This window comes from Notolabrus celidotus, chromosome 19 (genome assembly GCF_009762535.1).
Source record: "Notolabrus celidotus isolate fNotCel1 chromosome 19, fNotCel1.pri, whole genome shotgun sequence".
NCBI classification, from domain to species: Eukaryota; Metazoa; Chordata; class Actinopteri; order Labriformes; family Labridae; genus Notolabrus; species Notolabrus celidotus.
In genome coordinates this window covers 24,083,396-24,111,156 of record NC_048290.1, presented here as the reverse complement: position 1 = coordinate 24,111,156, position 27,761 = coordinate 24,083,396, and the positions used below count along the sequence as shown (strand labels likewise).

At 37.5% G+C, this 27,761-nt stretch overlaps 2 protein-coding genes across 4 annotated transcripts; one reads left to right on the top strand and one right to left on the bottom strand.

The window, feature by feature from the left end:
- Positions 1 to 1,456: 1,456 nt before the first annotated feature.
- mpx (myeloid-specific peroxidase) lies at positions 1,457 to 25,057 on the bottom strand. Of its 3 annotated transcripts, XM_034709930.1 has the most exons (20): positions 24,639 to 25,057; positions 24,473 to 24,529; positions 20,723 to 20,771; positions 20,106 to 20,204; positions 8,962 to 9,206; positions 8,791 to 8,856; positions 8,603 to 8,690; positions 8,011 to 8,186; positions 7,653 to 7,785; positions 7,111 to 7,240; positions 6,816 to 7,022; positions 6,363 to 6,726; positions 5,449 to 5,609; positions 5,105 to 5,363; positions 4,849 to 5,019; positions 4,513 to 4,750; positions 4,145 to 4,353; positions 3,956 to 3,990; positions 3,698 to 3,739; positions 1,457 to 2,416 (listed from the first exon to the last, which is right to left on the bottom strand). In XM_034709930.1, exons 6-20 carry the CDS (start codon positions 8,852 to 8,854, stop codon positions 2,411 to 2,413), a joined length of 2,283 nt encoding a protein of 760 aa, XP_034565821.1. In that variant the 5' UTR covers positions 8,855 to 8,856; positions 8,962 to 9,206; positions 20,106 to 20,204; positions 20,723 to 20,771; positions 24,473 to 24,529; positions 24,639 to 25,057; the 3' UTR covers positions 1,457 to 2,410. The 3 variants fall into 3 exon arrangements, with proteins under 3 accessions (XP_034565821.1, XP_034565820.1, XP_034565822.1); XM_034709929.1 differs by lacking the exon at positions 8,962 to 9,206 and having other exon boundaries at positions 2,306 to 2,416; XM_034709931.1 differs by lacking the exons at positions 8,962 to 9,206; positions 20,106 to 20,204 and having other exon boundaries at positions 2,306 to 2,416.
- Positions 22,692 to 27,761, top strand: LOC117831302 (prosaposin). The gene is made up of 10 exons (XM_034709932.1): positions 22,692 to 22,824; positions 22,922 to 22,983; positions 23,997 to 24,071; positions 25,741 to 25,869; positions 26,022 to 26,129; positions 26,228 to 26,308; positions 26,449 to 26,632; positions 26,996 to 27,054; positions 27,149 to 27,214; positions 27,297 to 27,761. Exons 1-9 carry the CDS (start codon positions 22,773 to 22,775, stop codon positions 27,203 to 27,205), a joined length of 807 nt encoding a protein of 268 aa, XP_034565823.1. The 5' UTR covers positions 22,692 to 22,772; the 3' UTR covers positions 27,206 to 27,214; positions 27,297 to 27,761.

Genomic DNA, 27,761 nt, shown 5'->3' with positions numbered 1-27,761 from the left:
TAGCTAGCTAGCTGGTTAGCTGTCTGCCTAGCTAATTGCAGGCTTGTATTCACTGTAACCTAACAGTTTATAAAGTTATCTTCTTGTGATTTCATCGTAATTAATCCTAAATAAACACAAGTAGACACATTACTTGATAGCCTCAAAAGAAAAACAGTAAAGGATCTTTCTTTCACCAGCACAGAATACATTTTTCCTTTTATTATCAGCACAAAATGAAGTAAGAAATTTGAACTTTTGGAAAATAATTATTAGAATGTATCCGCCCACATAGTTTACTAATTAGGTTTTCATAAGTAGTAATAAATGCCAACGATAGCTTCATATTTAGTGCACAGATACTTCAGAGGGAGATTCAACTGTCACATGTTAGCGTGTAAGTCATTAAATCTTAACCCACCCGAGCCTTCTGTGTAATGACTGTATGTTGCTTCTCCTACGTTTCCTCTGGACACCTTAAAATGTGAGCATGTATAGCTCAGGTGGGTTGGAGAATATACAGTAAGTTTACCACAGACATAAATATTTGTATGTTCAATCTTTCAGCCATGTTTAACTCTTGGTGGGCAGGTTCTGGCTTCAAGTGTAGGTTAGTAGTTTAAATAATATGGTGAAAACAGTGTAAACAACAAATGAAGGACTAAATGCTTGTTTTCCACTAAAGTTGGAAGCTCTTCCTTCAATTCTTAAAAACAGAATTTGGAGATGGGAAACTAGACTCTACAGGTAAGTGTAACACCCAGCAACAAGAACAGAAACAATGTAATGTTATGTCAAATTAAGCTTGATGTAGTTTGAATGTTACATTAGTTTTTGTTTACAGAGGGAGGTTGCTATAGACATGGAGAGATGAAAACTGTGTCTATGAAGCAAGCACTTCTTCTAACATATTTTGAATGCCTAGTCTTAAAATAAACTGGTTATACCCTGACATGAATTATTCATTTATTTTGTTGGTAAAAGGACAATGGCTCCATCTACAGGGTGCATACAGTGCATAAAATAGATTTGTATTGATGATTTTGTTTTGGCTTGTGTTTTTCAAGTAAAGAGGACATAACTAAGTGAGCTACTCAAGTCTCATGACACAAAGTATCCTAAGTACCACCCTTTGTGCTGTTTTGTACCAGGTATAGTGGAAATATTGAATGTTTATCAGTAAAGATTTAACATGGGTAATGAATTTGAAGTATAAGCCTAGTTGCAGGCAGCACAAATGAATCATGTTAAGATAATTATACACGATGTAGAGTCAACCCCAGTTTGATCTATTCCGTCTAAAGTGAACAAAAACCTGTAGAACAGGTTTTTCTCTTTTTGGTGTCAAACAGGTTTCACAAGTTGTAATGTTTTGCAATTTTTACACATTTTTACAGCAGCTTAACATTTTTGTGTGTGATTCAGATAAGATATCCGTGAAATGAACCCTGTCTGGTAAAGATCACATAAACACATCTGATTGCAGCAGTTTCTTTATTTATGCAAAACACACACACATACATACGGAAGTTACAGGAAACATAGCCTCACAGTCAAAGCATAACAGCATTGAAAACGCATGCTTTTATTTCATCAGTGCTTTGGATGATTTTTAAAATACTGACATATTCCACCATTCAAATTTGCTACTGATGAAACAGTAGTCAACTAGACTGCATGCTGTAACAGAGTTTAATGGATTTGCTACAATCATATTCATTCATGTTCATTAGGCTGCTCTTAAAACATCTAATTTAGCTGATTCTTTCAGAGAATGTGAAACACGTATAGATGTATGCTGTGTCCAATCCTGCTCCAAAAATAAGATTATAAATTAAACTATACTAGATATTTGATATAATCTGATTATTTCTAGGTGAAGTTCAGTGCAAAAAAAGTGCAGTAATTAAAGAGATTCTAAAGCAGACAGAACACTGGTGCATCAGAGGGTGGAGGCTCATCCTGGAGAAGATGTGTTTGTGTTACACAGTGTAGACCAGATGTCCTGAGAAGTAGCTTTTGGTGCTCATGCCTTTGGTCCCGTCTCTTGCCTCCACCCACACTTTGTCTCCGTTCTGCAGCCGGAGCATCGTGTCCCCTGAAGCCATGTGGCGACCTCCCTGATAAACAGGGTAACTGTGCAGCACCACCTTGTTGTTACACCACAGGTCCATGCTTCCTGCACTGTTGTAGGTCATGCAGAGGAAGCTGAACTGGTAGACACCGGGGGTGACGCATGTGAACATGCCTGTTTTTGTACTGTAATGGTGTTGTTCGTTGTAGATGACCTGACGGAAGTGAATGATTTTGTCTGAGCTTGAGCTGTACTTGCCAAAGAGGACGGAGAAGGCAGATTGTGGCTGTGAGGCATTAATGTTGAGTGCTATCGGTCCGGGGGGGCCAGGGGGGCCAGGGGGGCCAGGGGGGCCTACTAGACCTGCAGAGATACAAGAAAAGATTTATGAAAATTCAGCATGTTGTAGGCTTATTTTTGTCCAATATGCCATCCTTTAGTTACATTTCTGATGTGCTTAAATATTTGGATTGTGAATAAATACATTTACCTGAACGATGTTTTAAGGAACTTTTTTTAAGGTTATTCTATGGACATTTTTACTTTTCTGTCTTGTCAGCATGATGGATTTCTGTAGGGGGCTACATACATGAATGACTTCTGTACTTGCCTGTTTGTTTGTTTTTGTGGATTTTGCTGTTGATATTCATTTAGCTTAAGTTAGATCTTAAATAAGGGAAACTTGTTTGAGATGAGGTATCTTGCATTGCTGTTTTAACATTCCAAAAAATAAGTGTTTAGTCTCCAAACTCTAGTGATAAAACATAAATATAATTCAAAGTTCAAATAATGTTATCTTTTGTTTTCTGTAAAGTTGGGGCTACTGATTTGATCATTTGAACACATTGCACTGTAATGTCTGTGAGGAGTTTTTTAATAGTTATGAAAGACTAAAATAAGTACAGATGTTTTTTCTAAGCTACAAAAGCAAACAAGGCCATCGGCATCAAGGTAGGTAATTTATCAACCGTTGCTTTTATTGTATGGAACTGCTGTCAGGGGTTAGGTGTCAGACAAAGTGATTACCTGCTGCTGCCCTAGTAGTCTTTTTTCTTCTTACAAAGGTATAAGAGATATTAAGAAGGTATTCTTGTTTTCTATCAACAAGAATACTTTCAAATGCAAAGGACAAAATCTGTAAAGAGATGAGAGGCACTACTTTTGTGAGTACTATAGATCGGCACAGAAAGTTCCTCACAGGTGCTTTAATCAATTTAATTTACCTCTTATGATCAAGTTTTTCTTTCACCATCAAACATAAAGGTTTATATGCACTTTTAAATGTTTTAAGAAGGAGAAATAAAAATAATACTGACTTGCTTTGCTTCGTGTTCTTGTTATATATTATTTTCATTTTACAGACAAAGTTTACAACAGTAAAATATTGTTAATAAACGCTTTGGTAATATTTAAACATAATCTAACTGCTATCAACTGTTTTGTATTGGGTTTGTCGTGCTGAGTGTACCCTTTAAATAATACAATAGAACTAATACTTGTTGTAAAATGTGGATATATACCAGTGACTTATTATGGTATCAATATGTATTTGAATTTCAAATATTAAAACATTTAAAGCCTTGAAGAAGAGATTCAGCCCTAAAAGGTTGAAAAGCAAGTGAATACAATGTTTGAATAATGTACCTCGTTGTCCTGGAGGCCCTCGGGGTCCATCTCGTCCACAGTCTGTAAATTAAGAAAATGTGAAAGTTAAGACCTATCGAGCCTGTAATGAAAGGGTTTTTTTTAAGTGTTCATCTGACATAAGACCACCTTCACCAAGGTGATACAAGGTTAAGTACAAGAGGTGTTGCATGATTTGAATGTGCACTGTTTTCAGAAAGTGAGGTTACATTGTGCTCAGGAAATGTGAAAACTACATGTTAGTATTTAAAAACCGACCTCTTCATTGACTTCATTACAGCTACCACCTGCGCCTGCAAGATTAAACACCACACATGAAGAACGTTGTTGGTACATAGGGGTTAGAGAAGAAATAAACACACCAGGTGAAACTACAGTGGGTGACAAATGATTGTGAAAATGGTGCCCCCCCTCAAGGTCAAAAAGTCTGTCCCTGAGCTATTTCACCTGAGCAGGGCCTCTCTCTCCAGGCCGACAGGTTCAGTCTCGGGATGTTGGAGCAGTTGAGAAGTGGGTTCCTGCGCGATGGCACGTTGAAGGGGTCAGCAGTGATGGATGTGATTCCTGTGTTGTCACAAATGATCCTTGATACTGAAGCCCTGGAAAGGGCCAGTCTCTGACGAGCGGTAAAGACACCTGGGTTCTCGTACCAGAGTCTGATCGTTTCGAATAAGAAGAGCAGAGAAAGAGATAAGTGCACTGAGACTTAATTTAAAATGCTTTTGTTTTTTTAGAGTGTGTTATCATTTGTCAGGGCTAGTGGAGAACTAGTCCGAGCCGGCAGACCAGAGCTTCAAACATTCATATGTACTGACCTGTCACCCTGACGGGTCCTCTTGAACTGTTCTGAGATGAGGCAGGCAAGTAGAGGCCCCACACGGCCACCTTGAACAAACGGCTCAGCCACACCTCCCAACCAGATATCAATGTTGTCAGGTGTACCGTAGAACTGCAGCAGCCTGGAGGCCAGGTCACCGTTGTTCAGGACCGCAGCCAGTTCTGCCTGGTTTCTGGGTGTAGACAGGCCACAGAACTTGCGCCAGGCATTGTAGCCTATAGTTGAGTCAAAACAACAAAAGCAGAGAGAATGAGGTTGATAAATGAGGGATGAAAAAAATATAAAAAGGCAGAAACCAAAGGGAGGGATGTACCAGGCAAGCCGTGGTCACGTCCTCTGGCCATGTTGAGAGCGCCCAGGTCCAGAGCAAGATGTTGCACAAACTGGAACAACCTCTCCCTCAGAGCGTCCACCAACATGTGATCCTGAGTATTCAGCTTAGCTGGACGGCCGACCAAACCACGGAGCAGAGGATCAACGCCACCTGTAGAGAGAGAGAGGAAATTAAAATGAGGTTGACAGTTAAAGACAGAGGTGATCATCATGTTACAACACTCTGAGTAGCTCACCCTCAAAGATAACTCTCCAGGGCGTGAAGAAGGCCTCGTACAGGGGGACACTGGGGAACCGAGGGTTCTCCCTGTAGTTTGCATCGAGACGAGACAGCCTCGGCTGGACGGCCAAGTGGGCAAAGCGGTATGCAGCTGTTGCAAATACATTGGCGATGCTGGGGTCAATATTGGGATTGTAGCCTGGGTAGCGGCCAATCAGTCTGTTTAACGTTTGTCTGCCCAAAATGTGACTTAGATAGTCCCTGAACACAAACACCTGAGAGAGAAAAACAGAGAGATGTTTTCAGTAAGAGACAGCGGAGTGTATTGCACATGCTCAGACGGATCTCAGGTTTACCTACCTGCGTGTAAGCACCATTGATCTTGCGGGCCTCCTGGTAAAGGGTCTCGCTGTCCCAGTGTGGGTTTAATCTCTTCAGCTGACCAGCCAGGCGGTTATGCTCCCGGAAGAACAGTGTGTGAAGAGAGGTCAGAGCGATGTTCTCGTCAACGCGGACATCACCTGACAGAGAGAAGGGTTCAGAGTTTATTTCTTCCTCAGATTCTCACACTTGGTACTGACTAGATGTGTTACAAATAAAGGCTAATGAATCATCATTAATCCACACTTTATGAATCAGTAATGAGACTGAAGCAGATCAGGAAAATGATTATAATGATTGATTTAAAAGGCGATACGTATAAAGCTGTTAGCTATAAAGACTTTATTTACCTATACAATGCTGTGTAAATGATTAAACTCAGCATTGATGTATTATATTTTTGAAAACTCCCTTTGAAATGATCAAATTACACAGAGCATTGCAGCTCTGAAGAATCATTTAACAGTGCCAAAAGAGGAAATCTTTGCTAACTCTGAGCCTGCAGTTCTAAATGTACTAAAATGACCAACGAATGATGAAGATAGTTCATAATAACAGCTGATACTCAGTTATTTAAGCTTTCTTAGTGGTGTCTTCCTAAACAGAGGACCTTCTTATAATTTAATCCTGCACTTGTAAAGCTAAGCTCCTCCTGATTGACTTGGACACTTTCATTTGGTCATGACAAGATGCTGGACTCAAAAGTTCCATATGATGTAGTGACACAGATCAATCGTCCTTTACACTATTGCCCAAACTTCTTCTATAAGGGAGTTCTGTTAATGGGAGGCTCCTAAAAAAGAGATCCCACTCCTGATACAGAAACCTTCACTGCCTCTCTCCCTTCATCAGGTCACCATGTTTGTTACAATTTAAGTTGTGACATGATTTACCTGCAAGGAAACAGGGCACCTCTTTGGCGTTGCTATCGTTAGTCGTCCTGGCGCGTGTGGCGCAGATGTTCACATCGAGAGAGTGGAAGGGCAGCAGATCACGGCCGTTGTCTTTGAACTCTGTATTCGCGCGCAGCAGGCCATCGTTGCTGCTCAGGTTGCGGAGAGACAGAGCGAGTTTATCCTCGGAGCCGTATACCTGGCCGAGATCCAGGAAGGCTGTCAGTGCGTTGATCTGCTCTCTCTTCTCAGGTTCCCCACCAAAGTTGTAGGCTGAGAATCCTGTTCCGCAAACTGGGGCGGATCTGAAGGAAGGGATGCAGTTCTCTGGACCCGGATGGAAGCGGGGGTCATTGGGAGGGAGCTGTAAGGTGGGCATAAGTTAAAGGTTATGGATAAAATCTTCAAGTGGAAACAATCCATGAATATTTAGATCTGACTTGTCAAACCAACCGCGATGGGGATGCATGGCTCAGTCCGCTCGCAGCTTTCTTCACAGTTTATACCATTACTGAAGGAGACAATGCTGGGCGAGAAGGGCGTGAACGTGAGATCGTGGTCATTCCACTGTCCAAACAAAGTCACCAAGTGAGTGAATTCTGTATCGTTGACCACCCCTGCATCTGTTGTGCTGAGGATGTTGTTGGACACCTGTCGCACCTGAGAAGAGAATGATACGCATTAGTTCTTATTTTTCTTAATAATCTTTTTAGAATCAAAGTGAAAGTGTGAGATTCTGAGGCTGTACCAGCGGGAGTATGAAGTTGTTGAACGTGCGGTTGACGTCCCAGCCTTTGGGTTCAGCGATGCCGTCGTCATATTCGGCAGGTAGAAAGCGAGCAAAGGGGGTGTTGGAGGCTCCTTTGCGGGGATTATTTCTGAAAGCAAGGAAGACACTTTCAAGTTGCTGTTTGAGGAGGAATGTGTTCACATCTTCTGTGGTGTATGGCCTAAGAGGTTTCACAAGCATTTCCTCCTAATGGAAGCACCACTTGTTAACCTTGTTTTCCTTTCAAAAGAATCCACACATTTCTATTATTTTTAAGACTTAAGAAGAGATGACAAAAGCTGGTAATGCAGATGTTGTTAATTTTTAAATGTGATTAGTTAAGTTAACTGTTAGAAAGAAAGAAAACATTTAAATTTAAAGTATCAAAGAAAATGCATTTTAATATGAACAAGTTTCATAGCTGAAGTGGTGCTACAGAAGTTCACATACAGAAACACTGATATTACACTTGAAAAAAGTATAACTAGCATCATCTTTTTACAGCTGAATGTTTCTCTTACATGTTGTTGCAGACGCTGGATGCCGTGCGATACTTGTTCACGTTTGGGGTGGTGCGACATTCTGGTAAATTGATTCGAGCTGAACATCCAGTTATCTCAGCAAGTTTCCTCAGGTCTTCTTCCATGAGCAAATCTGAAATATGCAAAAGATTCCTTTGACCGTCGAACAATGTGTGCTTATGTCTGTCAAGCTGTTTGTCTAGTCCTTAATTACAGCTTTGAAGTGTTCATTGGCTTTATCATGCAACCACACACTTAACAGCTTCAACCAAGAACGGGGAAAAGATAGAGGAACAATGTGATGACTGTGTGTGTTTGTCTGTATGTGCTGTCTTTGTTTGTTTGCTGCATGTCTGACCTGTTGCATTGAGGGAGCGTTTGTGAATGTGAGGCGTCCTCTCATGCAGCAGACGGAGGGTCTGTGCCATGTAGTCTGCAGATCTCACGGCTACTCGGGTGAGAGCACGAGGCTGTTTCATCATACGGAGAGCGTCGTGAGGACGCACCACTTCTTTGCGGACTCTTCTCAGACTCCTGAGGGAAGAAAGGTTGAAAAGTAGAATCAAGAAGGACCAGTGACTTTTTATTTTCAATAACTGAGCCACTTCTTTAAAAAATGAACCTGATGCCAAATGATAGTGTCTCAGTGTATTTTATCCTAAATATTCTTCTATTGTTTGCCTCTTGGCTTCAGCTCTGTTGTGTTCATTCTGAAACTGAATCTTCTGATTTTGAATATTTAAATTTTTCTATTATTACAAACAAAAGTTGAGATATTAAATCTTAGATTAATTATTATTTTCAACCCTTCATTTTTTAGAAGCCAAAAGGAATTCACAAGAAATACATTAGAAAAAAAGCCTGCTCTTTCTCTTCCATGTGTCTCTCAAACACGTTGAAGTACCCATTGGCCTTAAGCTTTAAAATACCATACGACAAGAGGAACTCACTCTTCTCTGGAGTACTTGTAAGCATTATCCACAAGTTTCTTTGCATCTTGAAAACACTGCTGAAGAAGAGAACTGCTGAAATATTGCCCTGCAAAGAAAATAACAGGAATGATAGATTTAATTGAAACCTAAGCGGGGCTGTGAGAGTCAACATCAGAGAAAGATGCGAATAAGTGTTGAAGATGTACCTGCTGGTTTGGAGTGAGCGGGCACCAGGCAGAGGCCCAGCATGAAAAGGACAGAGAGAAGCATCTCTAAAACAAAAAGAACAAATAATTAATAAGAATAATTAGCTGTCAGAAAGTTTGCACAAAAACATTTATCGAGCTATTTAAAATAAAATCGAAGAATCTCTTTACCTGGGTGTACAGAGATCTGTGAAGATTTCAGATTCCCTTTCAGATCTGGAGTCACAGGTATTGTGTTCTTACATTGCCAGCTTCTTTATATTCAGTATGAAGCCATCAGGCCTCGCCCCCAAGGTTGTTCAGATGAAGCTACTGTCAGTAAAGTGCAGCAGTTCCTTCTTCCTCCTCTCTGCACTGGAGGAAATCCCTCATTCTTATCAGTTATTATCTCTGGTCAATGATTGGACTGATGTAATCTAAAAAAAATGCAGGTTAAGTAGCACACAATGTGCTATAAGTGATGTCTAATTAGTTGGTGACAATCATATTATGACAGAAATGTAGCTTTTTTTCACATAATAATTCTATAAAGCCATTTGAATCAACATTTTCCTTCATGTTAATTAATATATTTTGTACTGCTGTATTAAAGGAGCATTTCACTCTTTACTTACAGCTGTCTGCAAATATACGGCAAGGTCTGGGCAGTTTTTTTGGTTCTTTTTGTCACTTGTTTACCGATGTTGACATGTTGTGGCTCGGGGTGTTAAGTGTTTCCACACAGAAAATGATGAACTTGAGAAAGTCTTTGAAAAGAAGAAGGAATTCAAACTTCTTCCTTGTAATGATTAAAAAAGCTACTACAACAGAAAAGAAATGTTCAGCCTACTTTAATGAGAAATAACTTGTCAGATATATTTGTTTCCTTTTGGGCAGGTAAGATTTATGAGTTCCAGTCTGTGCTTTATTGACTTTATCACAGGTAGATAAGTAATAGGTTTTATTTGCAACAAATGGTTGAGCAATAAGGAAAAATCAAGACAGGTTTAAGGTCAAACTTAAGTTTGCCTTGAATCTGTATGTTTGTTTTTGGGCGGGGAGCTCTGTAACTGCTGTATACACACACAATAGCCTTCTTCATAGCTGACATGCAAAATGGTCAATGATAACAAAACAAGGAAGAGAAGTTTGAGATGTCCACTGACCCATTAGAAGTCTTCCTCATTGATGAACGCACTATGTATTCAGCTCCTGAGTGCGTTCATCAATTGAATTGAATTGAATTGAATTGAATTGAATTGAATTGAATTGAATTGAATTGAATTGAATTGATAAACGCACTCAGGAGCTGAATACATCACCGGTCTTTTAATGCACTATTAAAGCCAAAACACTAGAATAGAATAGAAGACATTAAAAAGATCCATGGCTTTCCTTTTGACCAAATTAAGTGTGACAATCGTCATGCAGGTCAACATGTGGGTTAGTATCACCTGCTGATGTGCACAATCTCAGTTTTCTTGGCTCTTGGCTCTGAAATAGTTTGAAGACACACATGGAACATGACCGAAAAGCAGTACCTCTTATCATGTCATTTTGCTTTGTGTTGTCCGACGTTCCACCCATTGAAAGGTTTTACCATGGAAGAAGGAACAAAAGGTTGCAGCATGCTGTAAATCCCTTTGTTCGACCCTTACTCCTAGCAGCAGTTCAATGCATGGACAATACCAACATTGAACCAGTTCATCTAGTCACTGATGGTCTTGTTTACTTCCTTATAAATACTTTAGTAATAACACAGGCTTGTCTCATAACCAGCCATAAAAAACTTCCAAAGGAGCTTTAAGGTCCTGAAACTTGTTTTAAAAAGCTTTTTTAACTTGCACTTTGCGATGAATTATTAACATGTACATGGAATCAGAAAGTGCTCAAACTTATATTGGTATTAATTTAATTATTATTGTTATTGTTGGTTATGACGGTGTTATTATATTTAAGAATATTGTTATTATTATTATTATTATTATTATTATTATTATTATTATTAGTAGTAGTAGTAGTAATAGTAGCATTATAACTATTTTTAGAATTATTACATCTTTATTATAATTTTAATACATTTATTAATTTTACTTCTCTCTGTTTGGGGGAGGGGGTGACAGTACATATCAGTATATATATATATATATATATATTTATATATGTGTGTGTGTATATATATATATATATGTGTGTGTATATATATACATATACATACACATACATATACAGTATACATGAATAAAGTGCTGAAATGTAAACTGATTCAAACTGTGTGGGTTTCTCACTCAGACGTATAAAGTTTAAAAAGAACAAACACACATATCCAAAAACATTAAAATGATCACACTGTCAAGCTGACACATCCGATAAATGACTAAGTGTTAGATTTTGAGAAGTTGCACTCAGTTTTCTGTACGAACGTTGATTGCCAAATGTCTCATGATCTACTAAACTAATCATGCATACTTTATACATTTATGTATATATATACACAAATAAATATATTTGTGTAAACGTATATATATATATATATACATATAGATATACATAAATATACAGTATACATATATAAAGTGCTGAAATGTATAACTGATTCAAACTTTGTGGGTTTCTCACTCAGACGTGTAAAGTATAAAAAGAACAAACACACATCCAAAAACATTAAAATGATCACACTGTCAAGCTGACACATCCGATAAATGACTAAGTGTAAGATTTTGAGAAGTTGAACTCAGTTTTCTGTACGAACGATGATTGCCAAATGTCTCATGATCTACTAAACTAATCATGCATACTTTATTATTATTATTTTTTTAAGTTATATTTTTGACCTTTTTGCCTTTATTTGATTAGACAGCTGAAGAGAGACAGGAAATGTGGGGAGTAGGGAGCGGGGGAAGACATGCAGGAAATGGTCGACTGGCTGGGAATCGAACCGGCGACCCCTGCGACCCCTGCGACCCCTGCGACGAGAACTGTAGCCTTTGTATGTTGGGTGCTTAGACTGCTAGGCCACCAGCGCCCCAGCACTACTTTATTTTGGCAAAAACATTTTGATTTGTAAAGAACATGTAGATTAAATTTGTTTCTTTGATTCCTCTGAGAAGTACATTTTTTCATGCAAAATAAAGATAAAACAGTTCATAATTAAATAACTGTCATGTCTGATCAACATACATTGTTTGTTGAATTACTATCTTTACATAACGGTTAAGGTGCAGGGTCACTTTTCTTTTAGCAAATCAGTTTGCAACATGCACTGGGAAGTTGCAATAATTCTGCCAAGGTCTCTTTGAAGGAAGTCAAAAAAGCAGAAATTAGCTGCAATGGCTGAAACACTGTGAGCCAACCTAAGAGTTTAGCAAGAAATCACATTTCTCCAGTCTGTTGGTCTGAGAATGCGTGTTTATGTAAAGAGTTATATGACAGGGAAACTCAGCTTCTTACAATGAGGCAACAACACTGCACAGTCCTGTTAAGAAAATGTTCATATGTATTAATAGATACAAATATCAGGTTGTGTATGATTCAACAAAGCCTCATAGTTTTGTTTGTGTTAGTGAAATCCCCTCACAATCCAGGAAGCAGAGCTGTCTCGGACAATATGAGTCATTCATAACAATAAGTCAGTACACAAAGTTATACAACAAAGGCCAAACCTTTACTATAAACATAAGGAAGCAACAGACTCAGCAGGCTACTGTACGCCGTAAAGTTTAGGTGTCTCTCTGATTGATTACGCTACAAGTAGAAGACAATGTGCAGGAAGTCCCATTTTATGGAAACACAAAAAGAATGGGAGAAGTTTCACTATGAGAATACACTTACCTGACCTTAGAATAGAAAACCTCTGCTCAATATATTTAACACCTCAAACATTGAGTAAAATAGTTCATTCAGTGTTTCAGCATGACCTTAGTCTGGGGCCAAAAAGTTATCCTTTTCTAGATTCTTGCTTTAATAGTCTTGCCAAACTAAAGGTAAGTTTGAGGAACAAAAGGTCACATCTTGGTTTTTTTTTCATGTACATTTCCTTATTTCAGACGAAGACAAATTCAGTATAGAGGAACACGTTGAAACAGCAGTATGCTCAACAACCAGCACGAACTACTGCATTGTCTTTTTCCCGCCAAAAATAAAATCATTAAAAAAAAGAAAGATAGATAAAAATCTGTTGTTTTTGCTTTTTTTTACTGTGCTTTTCTTGTTGACAAGACCCAAATTAATCTTCATTATCAACGTTAGTGAATACTATTAGAGTCAATCAGGCCATCACTACACTATCTTTGAGCTAGCACCTTTACTCTATCCTTCTTTTATTCAATAAAGAATCTTTTTCGGGGAAAAAAACAACCTTTAACTGCTTTTAAATCAAAACTCAGTAAGTAAATGTTTTAATGCTTACCAGCCCATCAAATAACTTATTTAAAAAAAAACAAAAAACTTTTTTGTTACTTTAATTGGAGCACAGATTGTAAGAGAAGCAATTGAAATATGTGAAGTATAAAGAACGAGTATTTTAAAAAATTAACAGGGTTATCATTAGTTATTAGTTATAGTTTTTTTTTTAGAAAGCAACATTACCAGATACTTAACCAAACGGCTTCCTCCGTTATCATCATAAAATTTATTAGACTCAACATAGAGTATTAACAACTGCAATAAGTGAATATAAAACTACTTGTTGATAGGGTCGATATCTGTCAACAGGGCTCATTTGATACTCAGACGATATGTCAGTTCATCCCGTACTCACACCATGGCACTTGTCTGGGACATATTAAATTACTCATTGCCTCCGCTGAACTGTACTTTTCTCTCAGCCAGAGAGCAGCAGCACATGTGAGCTTAAACACATGACTTGAACCTCAATGTTATTTGGTCTTTTCGGTTTCAGTGACATTATAGATATCCAAAAAGGCTGATGTCCAACATATATTCTTCAAAACATTTTTTCTGAAGACACTGTGGATTTTCTCATCGAGCAGGATGATCTAGTCCTGTTTATTGCTCACTTACTGAATCCATTTTCCCCTTCAGCATTTCAGCCTCTGTCATCATCAGACACTAAACTCCTGCATGACTAATCAGGTCAGCTCAATAATCAGGTCAATAATCAGTTCATCCAACCCTCTTTCCCCTGAACTGTACAACTGCTTGGTGACCAGGAAAGCCAGCCTGATCACAGAGGACCCCTCTCACCCCCTCCACCACGTCTTCCAGTTACTGGCATTAGGCAGAAGGTGCAAAGTCCCACCATGCTGAAAAAAAACATCTACATGAAATCCTTCATTTCCTGCGATAACCACCCTGAACAGAGTAGAGTACACACTGTTCTTATGAGTTGCTGGTTTAAGTCTCTTTTGTGTAATTTTTTTTCGATATATTTCAAAATACAACATACCCACATGTTTGATAAAAACTTAAATATCTACAGTTGTGCTCATAAGTTTACATACCCTGCCAGAATTTGTGATTTTTTTGGCCATTTTTCAGAGCATATGAATGATAAGAGAAAAAAAATGTTTCACTCATGGTCAGTGGTTGGGTGAACCAAATTATTATCAAACAACTGTGTTTACTCTTTATATCATAATGACAACAGAAACTACCCAAGAAATCATAAATTCTGCCAGGGTACTTATACTTATGAGCACAACTGTATGTAGATTATTATATAAACCTGGCAAGTCAAAATTTGGAGATTGAAACTGTTTCTTTGCTGCTCGTTTTTGTTATTTGGTTTTTAGTTTTTGGTCACTGTTGTCAGTCAGTCTGAAACAGTACAGACCAAAGAACATCCTTGTCCCTTGTCGAAAATTAATTTTGGTAAATAAAAGCCCTGAATTCATCTGGATCATCTTCCAGCGCCAAGCTTGCATTTTTTTCTGTCACAATCTCTGTGCCAGGAGGAAGCGTTGTCAAGCAAGATGCCAAGGTGATTTCATAAGATCACCTATGAATGACAAGGAGGAAACTCAGACAGGAACAACATTTTTTTTCATGGAATCCCGCCTACAATCATTTGTAGACGAGGATGGTGACGCCAGGTAACTGGAAAACTTCACAATAAGAACTCACAATGGCAAAACTTGCTATTGTTGTTCTTGTCAGCACCTCCAGTTTGTTTTTAGTTCCTCTTAGGGTGGACGCCTGCCTTACATGCCCAACGGGAAGTACAAGAGCATGTTGTGCAAGTGCTCACATTACCTACATCAAAGCAGTAAAAGAGGGATTGGTCTGGGGTTAATATTACCGTATACTACTTATATTTTATTCATTGGGACAGCCATCTGGGACTGCTGCAGAGCCTTGAATTAGTGGAAATGACACCCTTTTGCTACCATAAACAACTGATCATAAAGATAAGCTTGAAGATATGTTTGGGAAACCTTACGCCTCAAGGATACATTTTAATCACTCACCTATTGGGCAAACGCACATCAAGTGAATCTAGGTCATCTGTATTTTTTACTATACAGTAACTGCAACAATAAAACTAGTCTTTAGAAAAAAAACATTGATGTTTTCTGCTTGAACTCCCTCTATAACATCTACAGTATGAAGATCAGGGAAACCTAGGTCTTCTTAGATCAATTAACTACATTCTGTTTTCATCCTGATGTGCTATGGAATGTAAGAAAAACTAGAGAAAATGAAAGCATGTCTAGATGGCAAAGTAGACTAAGGAGAGCATGACAAAAGAAAGTGAGGCCTCTGCTTTTTTTCTGTAATTATTGTGGGCTCTTGTCGTTATTTTGATAGGACAGCTTGAGAGAGACAGGGATGGTGTGGAAACAGAGGGGGAATGACATGCACCAAGTCACTTGGCTTCTTTTAATACCATACCATAAATTCCATAGTATCAAAAAGCTCTGAAGCCTAAAAAAAAAAAAATCCACTCTTTCTTTTTCTTTAACCAGAAGCTGCCGCAAGCGAATGAAGGTGAGAAAGCGAGCAGCAGTTGTCAGCCAAGACAGAGATAATGTTAAAGGAGAGCGTGCCGGTAAAGTGTACTGCACCCAAAACTGAAAAATGAAGAGCTGTCTTCTGAATGTTTAACCGCTGCTACAGCCTTAGGATCTTATAAATGCGTCCACACTGCCGCACAAAGGTGCAGGAAGGTGCTGGGTTTAGTTTGCTTGCGGCTGAAATCACACTTCTTCTTCCTGCCTGCTGTGTGTCTCTGCTCCACCCTCCATCACAGCCACTGCCGTGTCTCCCTTCCTCTTCTAGCAAACAAACAGAGGTCACAGTCCTCATACAGGGGCTGGTCAGGCCAGTGAAGCACACCTTTGTTTACGACCTAAATGTCTCAAAGAAAGACCTGACCTGATTTTCTTCTTTTGGACAGTTAGTTCAAAGCAAAATTTATCAGCTGTAATTACTAATATTTGCTCACCAGCTACTACTGATGAAAGCTTCACGATACTTTCAAATCTGATAAGCGTGTTCTTTGTTTCTGACACATTGAAATGTAAGTTTGTAAAGGCCTGTTCCTCTACGTCAAAATAAACACTTCATTTTTATGTTTCCGCCACTGCAATCAAGAGTAATTTGTGTTCATAGAAAAGATTAGACAGAGGGACTCGGTTCTGTTTGCTTTAAGGGAAGGACTATTAACACAAAGTGGGAGCTTTCAGTTTTAAAGTGAACAAAAATTGAGTTAGGAGTGACAGAGAATATGGAGGGGGGGAGTATTGGGGTGACATGCAACAAAGAATGAAGGGTTGGGGTCACGCCTGCAGGCAGCTGCATTAAGGACAGTAGTTTCTGTGTGTGGTTCCTCTGCTCTACTGACTTAGTAAAACCAGCACACCTTTAACCCTCCTGTTATGTTCGTTTCTCTAGAACAGCAATAATGTTCCTGGGTCAATTTGACCCGCGACATGGCATATTCAATTTTCCAAAAGTGTAAGAACCCCAAAAAATCCCAATACACTTTTTTTTAAATCTAATTTTAACTCAATTTCTAACCATTTAAATCGAGATTTAGTCCATTGGTGTTCTTTAATTCTCACAGATCATGGTTCAATGAGGATAACTCACTCGTTTTTCATTCAAATTAATGTTAAACCTTTCTTAAATGTACATTGGAAAGGCCTAAATATAAATTAAACTGTTTTACATGACATAGTTTTTTGTTTATTTTATATTAAATTTTTATTTTTATATTTTTTAATGAAGTGATGTTGATAAATGTACATGACTCCTCCTCTGTCATATGCTGCCCAGATTTTTATGCTGCATTTAGCTGGTTTGGAAGGCTTATATTCCCTAAAATAGACTTTAAAAAGGGTCAATTTGACCTGCAACATAACAGGAGGGTTAAACGTTCTTACTAAGTGATTTAAATAAAAAAAATTGTAGTAATGTTTTTGGGCATTTTCGCCTTTATTAAAAAAGAAGAGAGACAGGAAACATGAGGAGCAGAGAGTTGGGGAATACATGCAGCAAATGATCAAGGCTGGGAGTTGAACCAGCAACCACTGGGACAAGGACTACAGCCTCTATACATGGGGCACCAAAGCAATGTTCTTAAGTGAGAAATGTCATGAAAACCCTGAATGCCACATGACTTCATATTCAATGACCTCATCATGATTAATGATCGAACAATGCAGCAGAATGGGCACTAAAAGGTGTAGCTGCTGCAAACCAAGATTGGTTTGCCTCTGGATCTGAGCTTGCAACTTAGCACAGTATTAGAGAGAACATCAAATGACCTTTGAATGTAACAAAGGATCTCTTTGTTTGATTATCTAAACCTTTTGTTTATACACAACTGGGTGATAGGCACTGGTTTAATTCATCATACAAAGCCTCTGGGCTAAGGAGTGTTGACATGCTGGGTTACATGAAATGCTTCAGTAAATACACACTGAAGAACACAAACCGAATTACTACCTTCATAGATGCATGTTGTTGTGGACAAAAAATAGAAAGCACCCTGTAGTTTAACACACAACAATATTAACAAGTGGAAGATTCAAAACTAAGGAAAGTGAGAAAAGCCTGATGATTGGGCTGAATTATAATCTAGTTTGAAAGCTGATTTCTACCTAGGATGGGGGTTGGTTGTAATTATCCTGTCGATGTCATTTATAGTAGATACCTTAACTGCTGTTAAGCATTAAAGCAATAAAGGATTAAAGAATGCTCTTACATATATGGTTATTTTAGGGGCTCAACTTTAAACCAGCTTTAAGCTCTTATTGTAAACATTTTGGTTCCACCTGTGGATAAAGTAACACCTCTTAGTTGATCTTCTCCATTACAAGAGTAAGACGTGTTTCCTGATGAAAAATCCCATCCTGCTGTCTGTTAACAACAAAATGTATTACTCACCGTTTCATGAGTCACTTTCGTTTTGTATTTTCTTTGTGATATCCTGTCTTTTGCTTCATAGTTATCATTGTGTCTTCCCATTGTTGTGTTTTAGTGATTCATGTTCTGTTTTATTTGTTACCCTTTTTGTAATCTTGTGTGTTGAGTATTTTGTCTTGTTACTCTGTGATGTTCTGTGGTTTTTAATTGGTTTTCAGTGTTTTATTTTGTAGAATATTTGTGTGTGTTAAGTTTAGTTTTACTACTTGTGTTTTCCCGTCTTTGTGACTGTCTTCACCTTTGCCTCGTTGTCCTCACCTGTGTGTCCTTACTCGTTACCTAGTGTGTTTTTTTAGTCTCTGTGTTTCCTACCTTTTGTATCTGTTCAGTGTGTTTGTGATATGGATTCCTGTGATTCTGAGATTCCTGGGTTCCAGAGTTTTTGATGTTTGAAGTATGTTTTTTTTTTAGATCTGTTTTAGTTTATTAAATTATTTTATTTTGAATCTGCACTGTGTCCTCCCCATCATTTCTTCATTCATGAATAAGTGCTGTGGAATAAGAAAATAAAGGTTGTTTCTTAAGAGTGCTGACAGGGTTGATGAGACAAGGTTGTAGAGGACTGCTTGTGACAGAGTAGTTTGGATTGAAAAAAGAGAACTGCAAGTGGAGAAAGTGGCAATATGAAAAGGAAGAGTATGTAAAATGTCATGGACAGAGACTGAGAGAGAAGAGTTCAAAACACTTGAGGGCTAGTGGGCTACAGTCATGTAAACAGCTTAATATATCAATAACTGTACTCCAGACCTGGGGACAACATTGTAAACTGTGCAAGTCTCTGGTGCATCAACATACCCAAAATATTTCCAACTATGATGCTTATATAAAAAGTGAATCCCTCTATTATGTGTAACTTCATCCTTCTATTAGCTGAGAGCAGAGCTTAGGAATAGAAGGGAACCTGTCCCTGTTTTTCACGAGCATCATCAGACTAACATGTGACTGATGACACTTTAAATCCTTTAGGATGTGAAATTCAGCATAAATGCAGGAAGTACCAGACGTGTATTATTTATATAAAGCACATTTCCTTTACAAATAGAAATGCAATGTCATGAAAAATTGAACATAGGATTTGGTGCATAGAAAATACACCAAAATACAAGAAATAAAGTGTTTGATTCTTTTGTTTGGCTCTGTTTAGTTGATCTCATTTATGGGCCCAGAACTTTAGTGATGATTTTGGATATTTGGGTAAATTAAATGTTTATCATATTTATGTCCTATGGACAAATAAAGAAAATCTCTAAAATTGGTTTAAAAAGATTTTAAGTGTAATGTGGTCATTGTTTATTTATTGTTTTTATCCTACAGGCAAATAAAGAAAATGTTTATCTGAGAACACTTCTTGTTAAAGTTTTGTGTACTGTATGCAACATTAATGTTATTTGCCAGTCAAACCCTGTCTACATGATAAACTGCACTACATGAGGTTGATTTTAAAATGTAACAGATGTTTTAAATATTTTGCTATAAGTTTTTATCTTGTGTTAAAAGACAATAAACAACTGTAGCACCAGTACTATGGGCAAAAAAGTGAACATATAGTCCAGGATATGATATGACATGATACCACACCACACTATATGATACTGCATTACGAGAGGCCCTTGGGGAAACTTGCCTTGGACTCAAGTGCTGTAAAAAAAAGTGAGTCCCTGGCAGAAACCTTCAGTAACCTGCAGGTACATGTTGATGGGAACGATACAAATCCATAGTATGTTTAATCTTACAGTTCACAATAAAGATATTAATGTTCCTTTTTTCTATTTTAGTACAAAATATATTGAGGGATAAAACTGATCATGAACTAAACTTCAGGACGTTTTTTTTCAACTGATTTACACAAAAATATTTGAGGTACATTCAACAGAGGCTGTTCTCGTTATGCACTCTGTTATGTATTCTCTTGCTCAAAAACAATGAACTACATCAGTCATACTTACCCTTGTTCATCTCTGAATCATAACAAATGATGCATCACGTAGCCCAGAGTAGCTGTTAACACTGGTAGCAAAGTTATTGTTGAGGTAACAATGTCTGACCTGTTAAAAGACAGAGTGATGCTACATCAAATACTGAGAAAGGGCGTTGTTGCACACAATCTGGTGGCTTTGTATGGCTAAGTATTCACAAAGCAACTAAGAATGAGGAATCTTAATCAGACAAGTTTAATCCCTTTGAGCTGTTGATTTAGCTTCATTACATGAACTTGTATTCTTTTCAGAATTGGGACGACCGACCAGGACCGCACCCACTTCTTTAATCTGCAAGCATAACACGTCTTAGAACAATAGACAACTGAACAAAAGATTACTATTTGTTCACTGATAGTGAAAGTATTATTCAATTCCATGAATGTCACGTCTGATTGAGTAAAACAAAACACTTGAACAGCTGGAAAATCCCTGAAGCTGTTTATTTATCAGATGATGCATGTTCTTCAAATGTACAGATATGAATAAAACTGCATAATCATGCATCAGCAGCACCTACATCTCGTTGGTGTTTAGCCACAGGAGAAGGGCAACAATTGATCTGCTCGGGAAGTTCACTGACTCACCTGAACTCAAAGACCTCTTTTCCTTCTCTCAGTGTGGAGTCTTATCTGCCTGAAAGCAGAAAAAGACATGTTAAGTTGATCATTCATTTCTCATCACCATGGGTGGCACAGGATAATCAAGCATTACTAACCTCTTCAATGTTAAAACTATGGGTCAGACCCCACTTGTAAAAATGTAAAGTCGCCCCTGGCTCACTTTTGCACATGTACTGGTCATGTCCCACCTTGACTACATTTTGGACATCTTATTTTCAAACCATCTCAGAAATCCTTAACTACAAATTGGTTCCAAACCCTTTGACTGCTATATCACCAGACGATGATTTACCAAAAACAAAACTTGAAGTTTTGGCCTTTTCTTCTTTGCTGGCTCGCCGGGTAATCTTACTTAGGTGGAGAGATTCCACTCCTCCCTCTCTTTCACACTGGATCAGAGATATGATGAGTTATTTAAATCTGGAGAAAATCTGTTTCACCACACGAGGAACAGAAAATAAATTTTACAAAGTTTGGCGCCCTTTCCTGATATACTTTGAGAAACCCACAACAGCTGTTTCTGAGTAGCCTCCAGTACTGTTTTTTTTGTTTTTTGTTTATGTTTTTTTTAATTTAATTTAATATATTATTATTATTATTAATTTTATTTATTTATTTATTTAAATCAGTGCATTCTCTGCCTTCCAATTGTTTTTTCGTCAGCTTTGTTTATTTGATGGGAGGGGGGGGGGGGGGGGGGGGGGGGTGTTACTACTATACATTAATCACTGTTCAATTGTGATGGCCTGCTAAACGCAGCCTGGCCTTTTTTCTTTTTTATAAAAACTGAACTGTACAACTGATTGTTTGTTTGTGTCCTGTTGTTTTTTTGTTTTGTTTTTGTTTGTTTGTTTGTTTATCTATTTATTTATTTATTTATTTATTCATTTATTTATTTATTTATTTATTTTTTGTTGGTCTATTTGACTAACTGATCATTACCTTATCGTTTGTAACTATTCTGTGGCTATTTCTTTCTGTATGTCAATTGTCATGTGCTTTTGTGTTTTGTCATGAGTGTTGTTCAATAAAAAGACCATTGAAAGAAAGAAAACTATGGGTCAAGATTGGGTCAGGTTGGATTAAAAAGAGGAAGTTCAAACAAGGTCGTTAGATTCACCAAGAAATTTAAATTTCAAAGTTTTCTCAAAGTGCTTCACAAGGCAAAATTTAAGAGCATTGTGAAGTACTTTGTTACCTGTATTGAAAAGTGATAAAGTATTATTATTATTATTACTACTTTTGGAAACTATGTGTAATGGTCTTGAAAATCACACTGCATTTAAGAAAAGGGTTGATATCTTCACACTGTACGGGCTTTAAATATGAGAACAAACACATTTCAGAGGTTTGCAGTTGTCACTGCATAGATATCAGATCTTGAACTACAGTTAGGTTCAAAAGACATTGAATGAAGATAATTAAGGTAGTGCTGGCTGTTTTGTATATTTTGTTTTGCAAATGTATTGATACAGTTGAATTTCCAAGAAATTGAAATTGGCTTTTCGGAAGCCGTTGAGTTTCTCAGAACAAAAATGAGGCTTGTTTTTTGTCTATGGTATTGTGCAACAATTCAACTGTGCCACTTTTTAGCATGCATGCTGGGATTACGGTTATGATGCACGAAAGTGAATGATTATGGGATGGCGACTGTTACTGTACACATAAAACTTCAGAATAAATGTCAGTATTCACAGTTAGAGTTTTTCAAACTGAAAGCACAGGATGTGACAGAAAGCAGCCACTTTTTATCACTACCTTTTATAGTATTGACGCCTTAGCACCCCGGTTTGAGGATATGAAACATGTTAAATGTTAATTTATATACCAAGTGAAAAACACAGTTCCCCTATGCTGAGAAAAAAACTTATCACACTAGTATTTTTCCCGCCAAAGCTGGTTGGTGGGGGCTATGAGGGACAGGTGGGCTCTGACAAATATAAGCTGCATTCATTGTCCCTGTGCAGATTTCAGGAAGGGAGACGCTGAACTAACAGCCTAAAAATATCAGAGGATGGCCGCATTCAAGATCACTTTGCTTCTCTTCATTTGTCTTGAGGGCTGTGGTGAGACTACCTTTTATTGATTAAGATTATATATAACAAAGCAAATGGTGAAAAAAATAAAAGTGAAATGAGTAATGGAGAATATTTCACCCTGCAGCTCTGACTTCAGCTTTGAATGGTGTTGATGGTTTGAACGATGTTCCAGATCCCCTGACAGCAGTAAGTGAATGATTTTTGATAAGTTAAAATAGTTATATATTGAAGTCAAAACACAAATGCATAGCCTCAAACATCTGAATAATGATGTGCAGGTGTACAAAATGATGTGTTTTTTACATCTGCTACAGTTGAAGAACTTGCAGAAACATCATTTTACAAACGTCAATTACCAGTTTAAGAAAGTAAATAAATGTACTGATTGAGCAATCCACACATCCATCGTCATCTTCTTGTGATTTATATTTTACCATTGTAGCTGGTGGAGTTGGAGTAATTGTTAGGTTGGCAATCATTTCAAAGGTTGGGATGTAAAACTACAAGGAGTTACAATAATCATTTAATCTTGATCTTGATTATTCATTTAATGTAAATATTTATATGTGAAGTACCAACCTGAGAATTGAATTGAATAAAAAGTACAATACTTCTCAGGATTGTTATGTTAAACTAGAAATTAGCATAAGATAGACATATTCATAAGTGCAAAAGTACAGTCGTTTATAAGAGTACTTAAGTATTTACTTTATTTCCTCAGCTTCTACTCTATAGGGGAGAATTATGATAGTAATGGAAACAGGATGATACTCAAATACCAGTGATCGTTTATTTAAAAGACGCACCACACGCTACCACCACAAAGCTGTACATTATCATTTTGAAAGTAACACAACAAATGTACCGATATAGAATCGACACCTTTCAGAGAACACTGAGATTTGCATTTCCTGGAAATCAGGAGTCTTTTTTTTTACTTTCATACTTCCACTTCATGTTTTCAAAGCTGAAGTGTAAACCTTTCACTTGCTCTTCTAATTTGTCGTTTTCAAACTGGCACAACAGGTGTAGAAACAAATAACATCCTCATCATCCGACACTTACAAAAATGGGAGGTTTTCTGCCCTTCCCAAGTACTGGTCACTTATGTTACTCATGCATCAAAAGCTTAGAATGAGAGCATGGTTTAGTCAGATATTGGGATAATCTATTTTCATAATGTCAATGTATCTTTACAGAATGGGGACATCTGTAAGGACTGTACCCAAATATTTGAACTTCTAGCTGACCTCTTTTCCAATGCAGACTTCCAGGTGAGTACAATAGTCGAACAAGCAGCAAACACATTCCTTCACATCAGTGTTTGCTCTCAGAAGTTATTTTATTGATTCTGTGGGTGACCAAATCTGAATTCAAGATTAAAATACCAGCTGTGCTATCTGAAGTGATTTCCAAGGCTTGTGGTTGAATAGATTTCAATACAATAAAGAAACACTTTATATTCCTGGACTTCAGCACCTGTACTCTTATCAGTTAAAGCACATTCTTCACATTCAGAGATGCAAATATTTTAGAGATCACTCATGCACACAGTGAAAAACATATACAAAAGGAACTGTTCCTTTCTATTTGTGCAAGCAGGCCATCACTTCCTCTTTTGCCTGTCTTACTAAAAGTTGAAATGAAATGTTCATGGTATTTGTATTTTTCATACCTGACCTCAAAGATCCTCTTTCCTCAAACACCTGGTCTGCACAACTGGGGTTCCCATCTGAGGTCAAAATCGGACACGAAAATTAAATTAGTTGATAAAAATGAACATTTTTACACATTATGAGCCGTATATTGTTTCAGAAAGACAATTCACCATCTCATCTCACCTAGCATCTCTTTTGGAGAAACCATGGGTTTGGGTTGGGTAATTGGGAATTATATCAACAGTAGTGTAAATTTGATATCAGAAAACCCACTTACATTGGCTAGAGCCACATATACGCTACAACATTATCATTTGGAGAAAAAGCTGCTCCTTAACTGTCCAATTACACCTAGCATAGCTTTGACGAGGTTAAAGCTACCAAGCTTTATACATTAGCTTGTCTTTCCTGGAAACTCAGTTGTCATATTTCTAAGAGTTGCTTTAAACAGTTCGTTTGAAATGAAGCCACCTTTGCTGCTTTGACTCTAAAAATATTCCTCTTTCAAGTTAAGTCGAAAAAAACAACAAATACAAGTTTTCACCCTTCTCAGGAGCTAACTAGCTTAATCTAGCCGATGGTTTGATGGATGGCTCAAAGTAAAGGGCTGTGAACTAGTCTCACTGTTGTCCAGGCTATAGTACAATTTAAAACGTTTAAACTTTTTTAATAAAAAGCTACAACAAATGTAATCAAGTTTCATTCAGCTTCCTGCTTATTCAACATTTTGTTTAAATTTCAAAGCTTAAATGTTTGTTTTCAATGGAACAAAAAATGTCCCTTCAGAGGTTAAAGTTCTTTAAAGTATAACTTTTGACCACAATAATGTAAGTTTTTGCTCAAAGGTGTAGTTAGGGATAGTTTATCCTGTCTTGTTGCCTGTTTCATATATTGGAATCTATACATTTCCTCTACAAAGCTTCTAACATTACAGAAAAGCACCATTGACTAAATAAGACAATTGTACATAATTTTCACAATAGATTTAATCTCAGGAAAGAATATCTCTGTTTTATATTAAGTCTGCACTACTAAATAACTGCATGCTATCAATAAGAGTATTTAAACTCAAACTAAAACTTAATCTTCAAACATTTTATATTAAAGGTAGAGGATATAAAGCGACTTAGTTCAAATTAAACCTTCTTAAACACAAGGATCCTTGTATTGGTTATGACGGTGTTTAGATTTGTATAGTGGTCATTGCAACAACTCATCAGTAACAGCCCCATTGTGCAAAGGACCAGTTTTAAGTATTGCTGGCTAAAACAGCTTTTTATTTCAGAAAAAGATCATGGCTGCCCTAGACAACGTGTGTGATCACCTGCCTGGGCCACCTGGTACTGCCAAACTTTGCAAAGATGAGGTGCAGAAGATGCTCCCTATGGCTATCAACTTTTTAACGGCTGTTGTTGTAAGTCACATGCTGGATTTGTCCACAACCTCTGGTAATGTTTGTCAGAATAACAGAAGAAATAAAACCACCATGTTTTTTTTCTGTGTTTTTAATGCTACTGAAAGCTTCTTTTATTTACACACAAAATCATTTTCTATATTTTTGTGTAGAAACCAGCAGAGGTCTGCAAAAGCCTTGGGCTGTGTGGTTCTAGCAACCAGCAGAAGTTACTTCGCGATATTGTCAAGGTGATCCAGGCTGCTGTGACCAGTGAAAATGTAAGGATCAACCTGAAGGAACTCATAAAAAAAGAGCGTAAAGTATAAAGTGTAGTCCTGACTTTGATCTCTTTGTGCTTAACTCCCTCTGCTGTCAGGCGATGCCCTCAAAACAATGCTCCTTCTGCATTTTTCTAATCAAGACTTTGGAGGACATGCTGCCTAGACAAAGGACTGAGGTGAGCATACAATCAAGAAGCAAACATGATCAAAGAGGGTATCACTTAGTAATTCACTCAAACACAGATCGACACAGAAAGCACTGTAGTCTATGGAACAAAATGTTGCACCTTCACCTGTTCCTCTGCTGGTCCTGCAGGAGGCTGTGATCAAACTGCTTGAGGAGATTTGTCATATTTTACCCACCATTTATCGGGATCAGTGTGAGACGGTTGTCAGCAAGTTCACCAAGACAGTACTGGATGCCATCCTTGGCTATGCTACCCCTCAGGCCATCTGTGCTCTCATTCATATGTGTGATGGGCAGGAGGCTCCTTTTGAGGGTCAGTCCGTCTCCTTCAGTAAAGTGTGCAGGGTTTTGTCTTAATATTTCTGGTTCAGCACTCTTTTTTACAGAAGGTTTCTGCTTGTCATTGCAGAAAATGTGAAGTTTAACATACAGTAATAATAATAACTCAGTTCAGTTAAGGTATACCAAAAGCAAACTGTGCAAATGAGCCAGCCGAACAGACCATAGGGCTCCAAACTAGAACATCTAGTAAGAATGCAGTCATCTTTAAAGTCAAACCTGTGAAAATGTTCCATTAAATCTAAAATTACATTATCAGAAAACAACAAGAGCTTACTTTACATAGGATTATTAATCAGTTGAATGAACATTGAAATTTGTCCTTTCTCCCTCTTAGACCAATGCACTTTGACAGAGCACAGGTGCAAAGACTTCAAGACAGCCCTCCAGTGTGGAGTAAGAAAACTAACTCAAACTTTTAACATGTTTAAGGTAAATAATCTGAAGTAATCAGTAGTGATGACATCTCACTGCATGTCTCTCATTTCAGACTGTGTTTTACTGCCAGACATTTGTCTGGAAGCCTTTCAACTCCAAGACAGTTTAAAATGTTAAGGTAGGGGGAATTTTATGAATTTATACTGTGTTAATTAAAATCAGTGTTTCATTTAAAAATGTCTTATACTTTATCTTCCCAGGATGGAATGGAAAACACCGGTCAACATGGGTGACTCAGATCCTTCTATGCCAAACTGCAAATATTTAACCACTTCCCACCTGTAGTGTCAGCCTGATATTTCTCTTTGATACTGATTTGCTATCTTTTTGTATTCTACTTTGTACATAGTATCTGCTTTGAGTAAAATAAATGAGAGTTAATGTTGGACAATTATTTGAACTTCAGAAATGAGAGGAATGTTGAAAAGATATGAAAGCTCAACCGAGAAATCAAGAACTTAAATGATTATTCTGAAAGGAAGAAATGTTTCACGATCGTTCTTTCAATGTAATCAAATTTTCTTTAGCTTTTTTGTATGAATTCCTCACTTGCCTATACATATATGGTTTCCTGGCTTCACCTGTTTTAATAAGGTTTCTTTTTGTAATCCTTTACACAGTCAATGGTCTAAGGAGAATTATCTGAATAAAATCATTTAAAGGTA

What these genes read in the sequence shown, in the direction of transcription:
- mpx (XM_034709929.1), bottom strand. An exon ending in CGCTCACTCCAAACCAGCAG is followed by an intron (nt 8,691 to 8,790) that starts GTACATCTTCAA and finishes TTTTCTTTGCAG; the next exon opens with GGCAATATTTCAGCAGTTCT. An exon ending in AGGACCCGTCAGGGTGACAG is followed by an intron (nt 4,354 to 4,512) that starts GTCAGTACATAT and finishes CGAAACGATCAG; the next exon opens with ACTCTGGTACGAGAACCCAG.
- LOC117831302 (XM_034709932.1), top strand. Translation starts at nt 22,773, where the DNA reads ATGGCCGCATTCAAGATCACTTTGCTTCTCTTCATTTGTCTTGAGGGC. An exon ending in CATTTGTCTTGAGGGCTGTG is followed by an intron (nt 22,825 to 22,921) that starts GTGAGACTACCT and finishes TTCACCCTGCAG; the next exon opens with CTCTGACTTCAGCTTTGAAT. An exon ending in TTCCAGATCCCCTGACAGCA is followed by an intron (nt 22,984 to 23,996) that starts GTAAGTGAATGA and finishes GTATCTTTACAG; the next exon opens with AATGGGGACATCTGTAAGGA.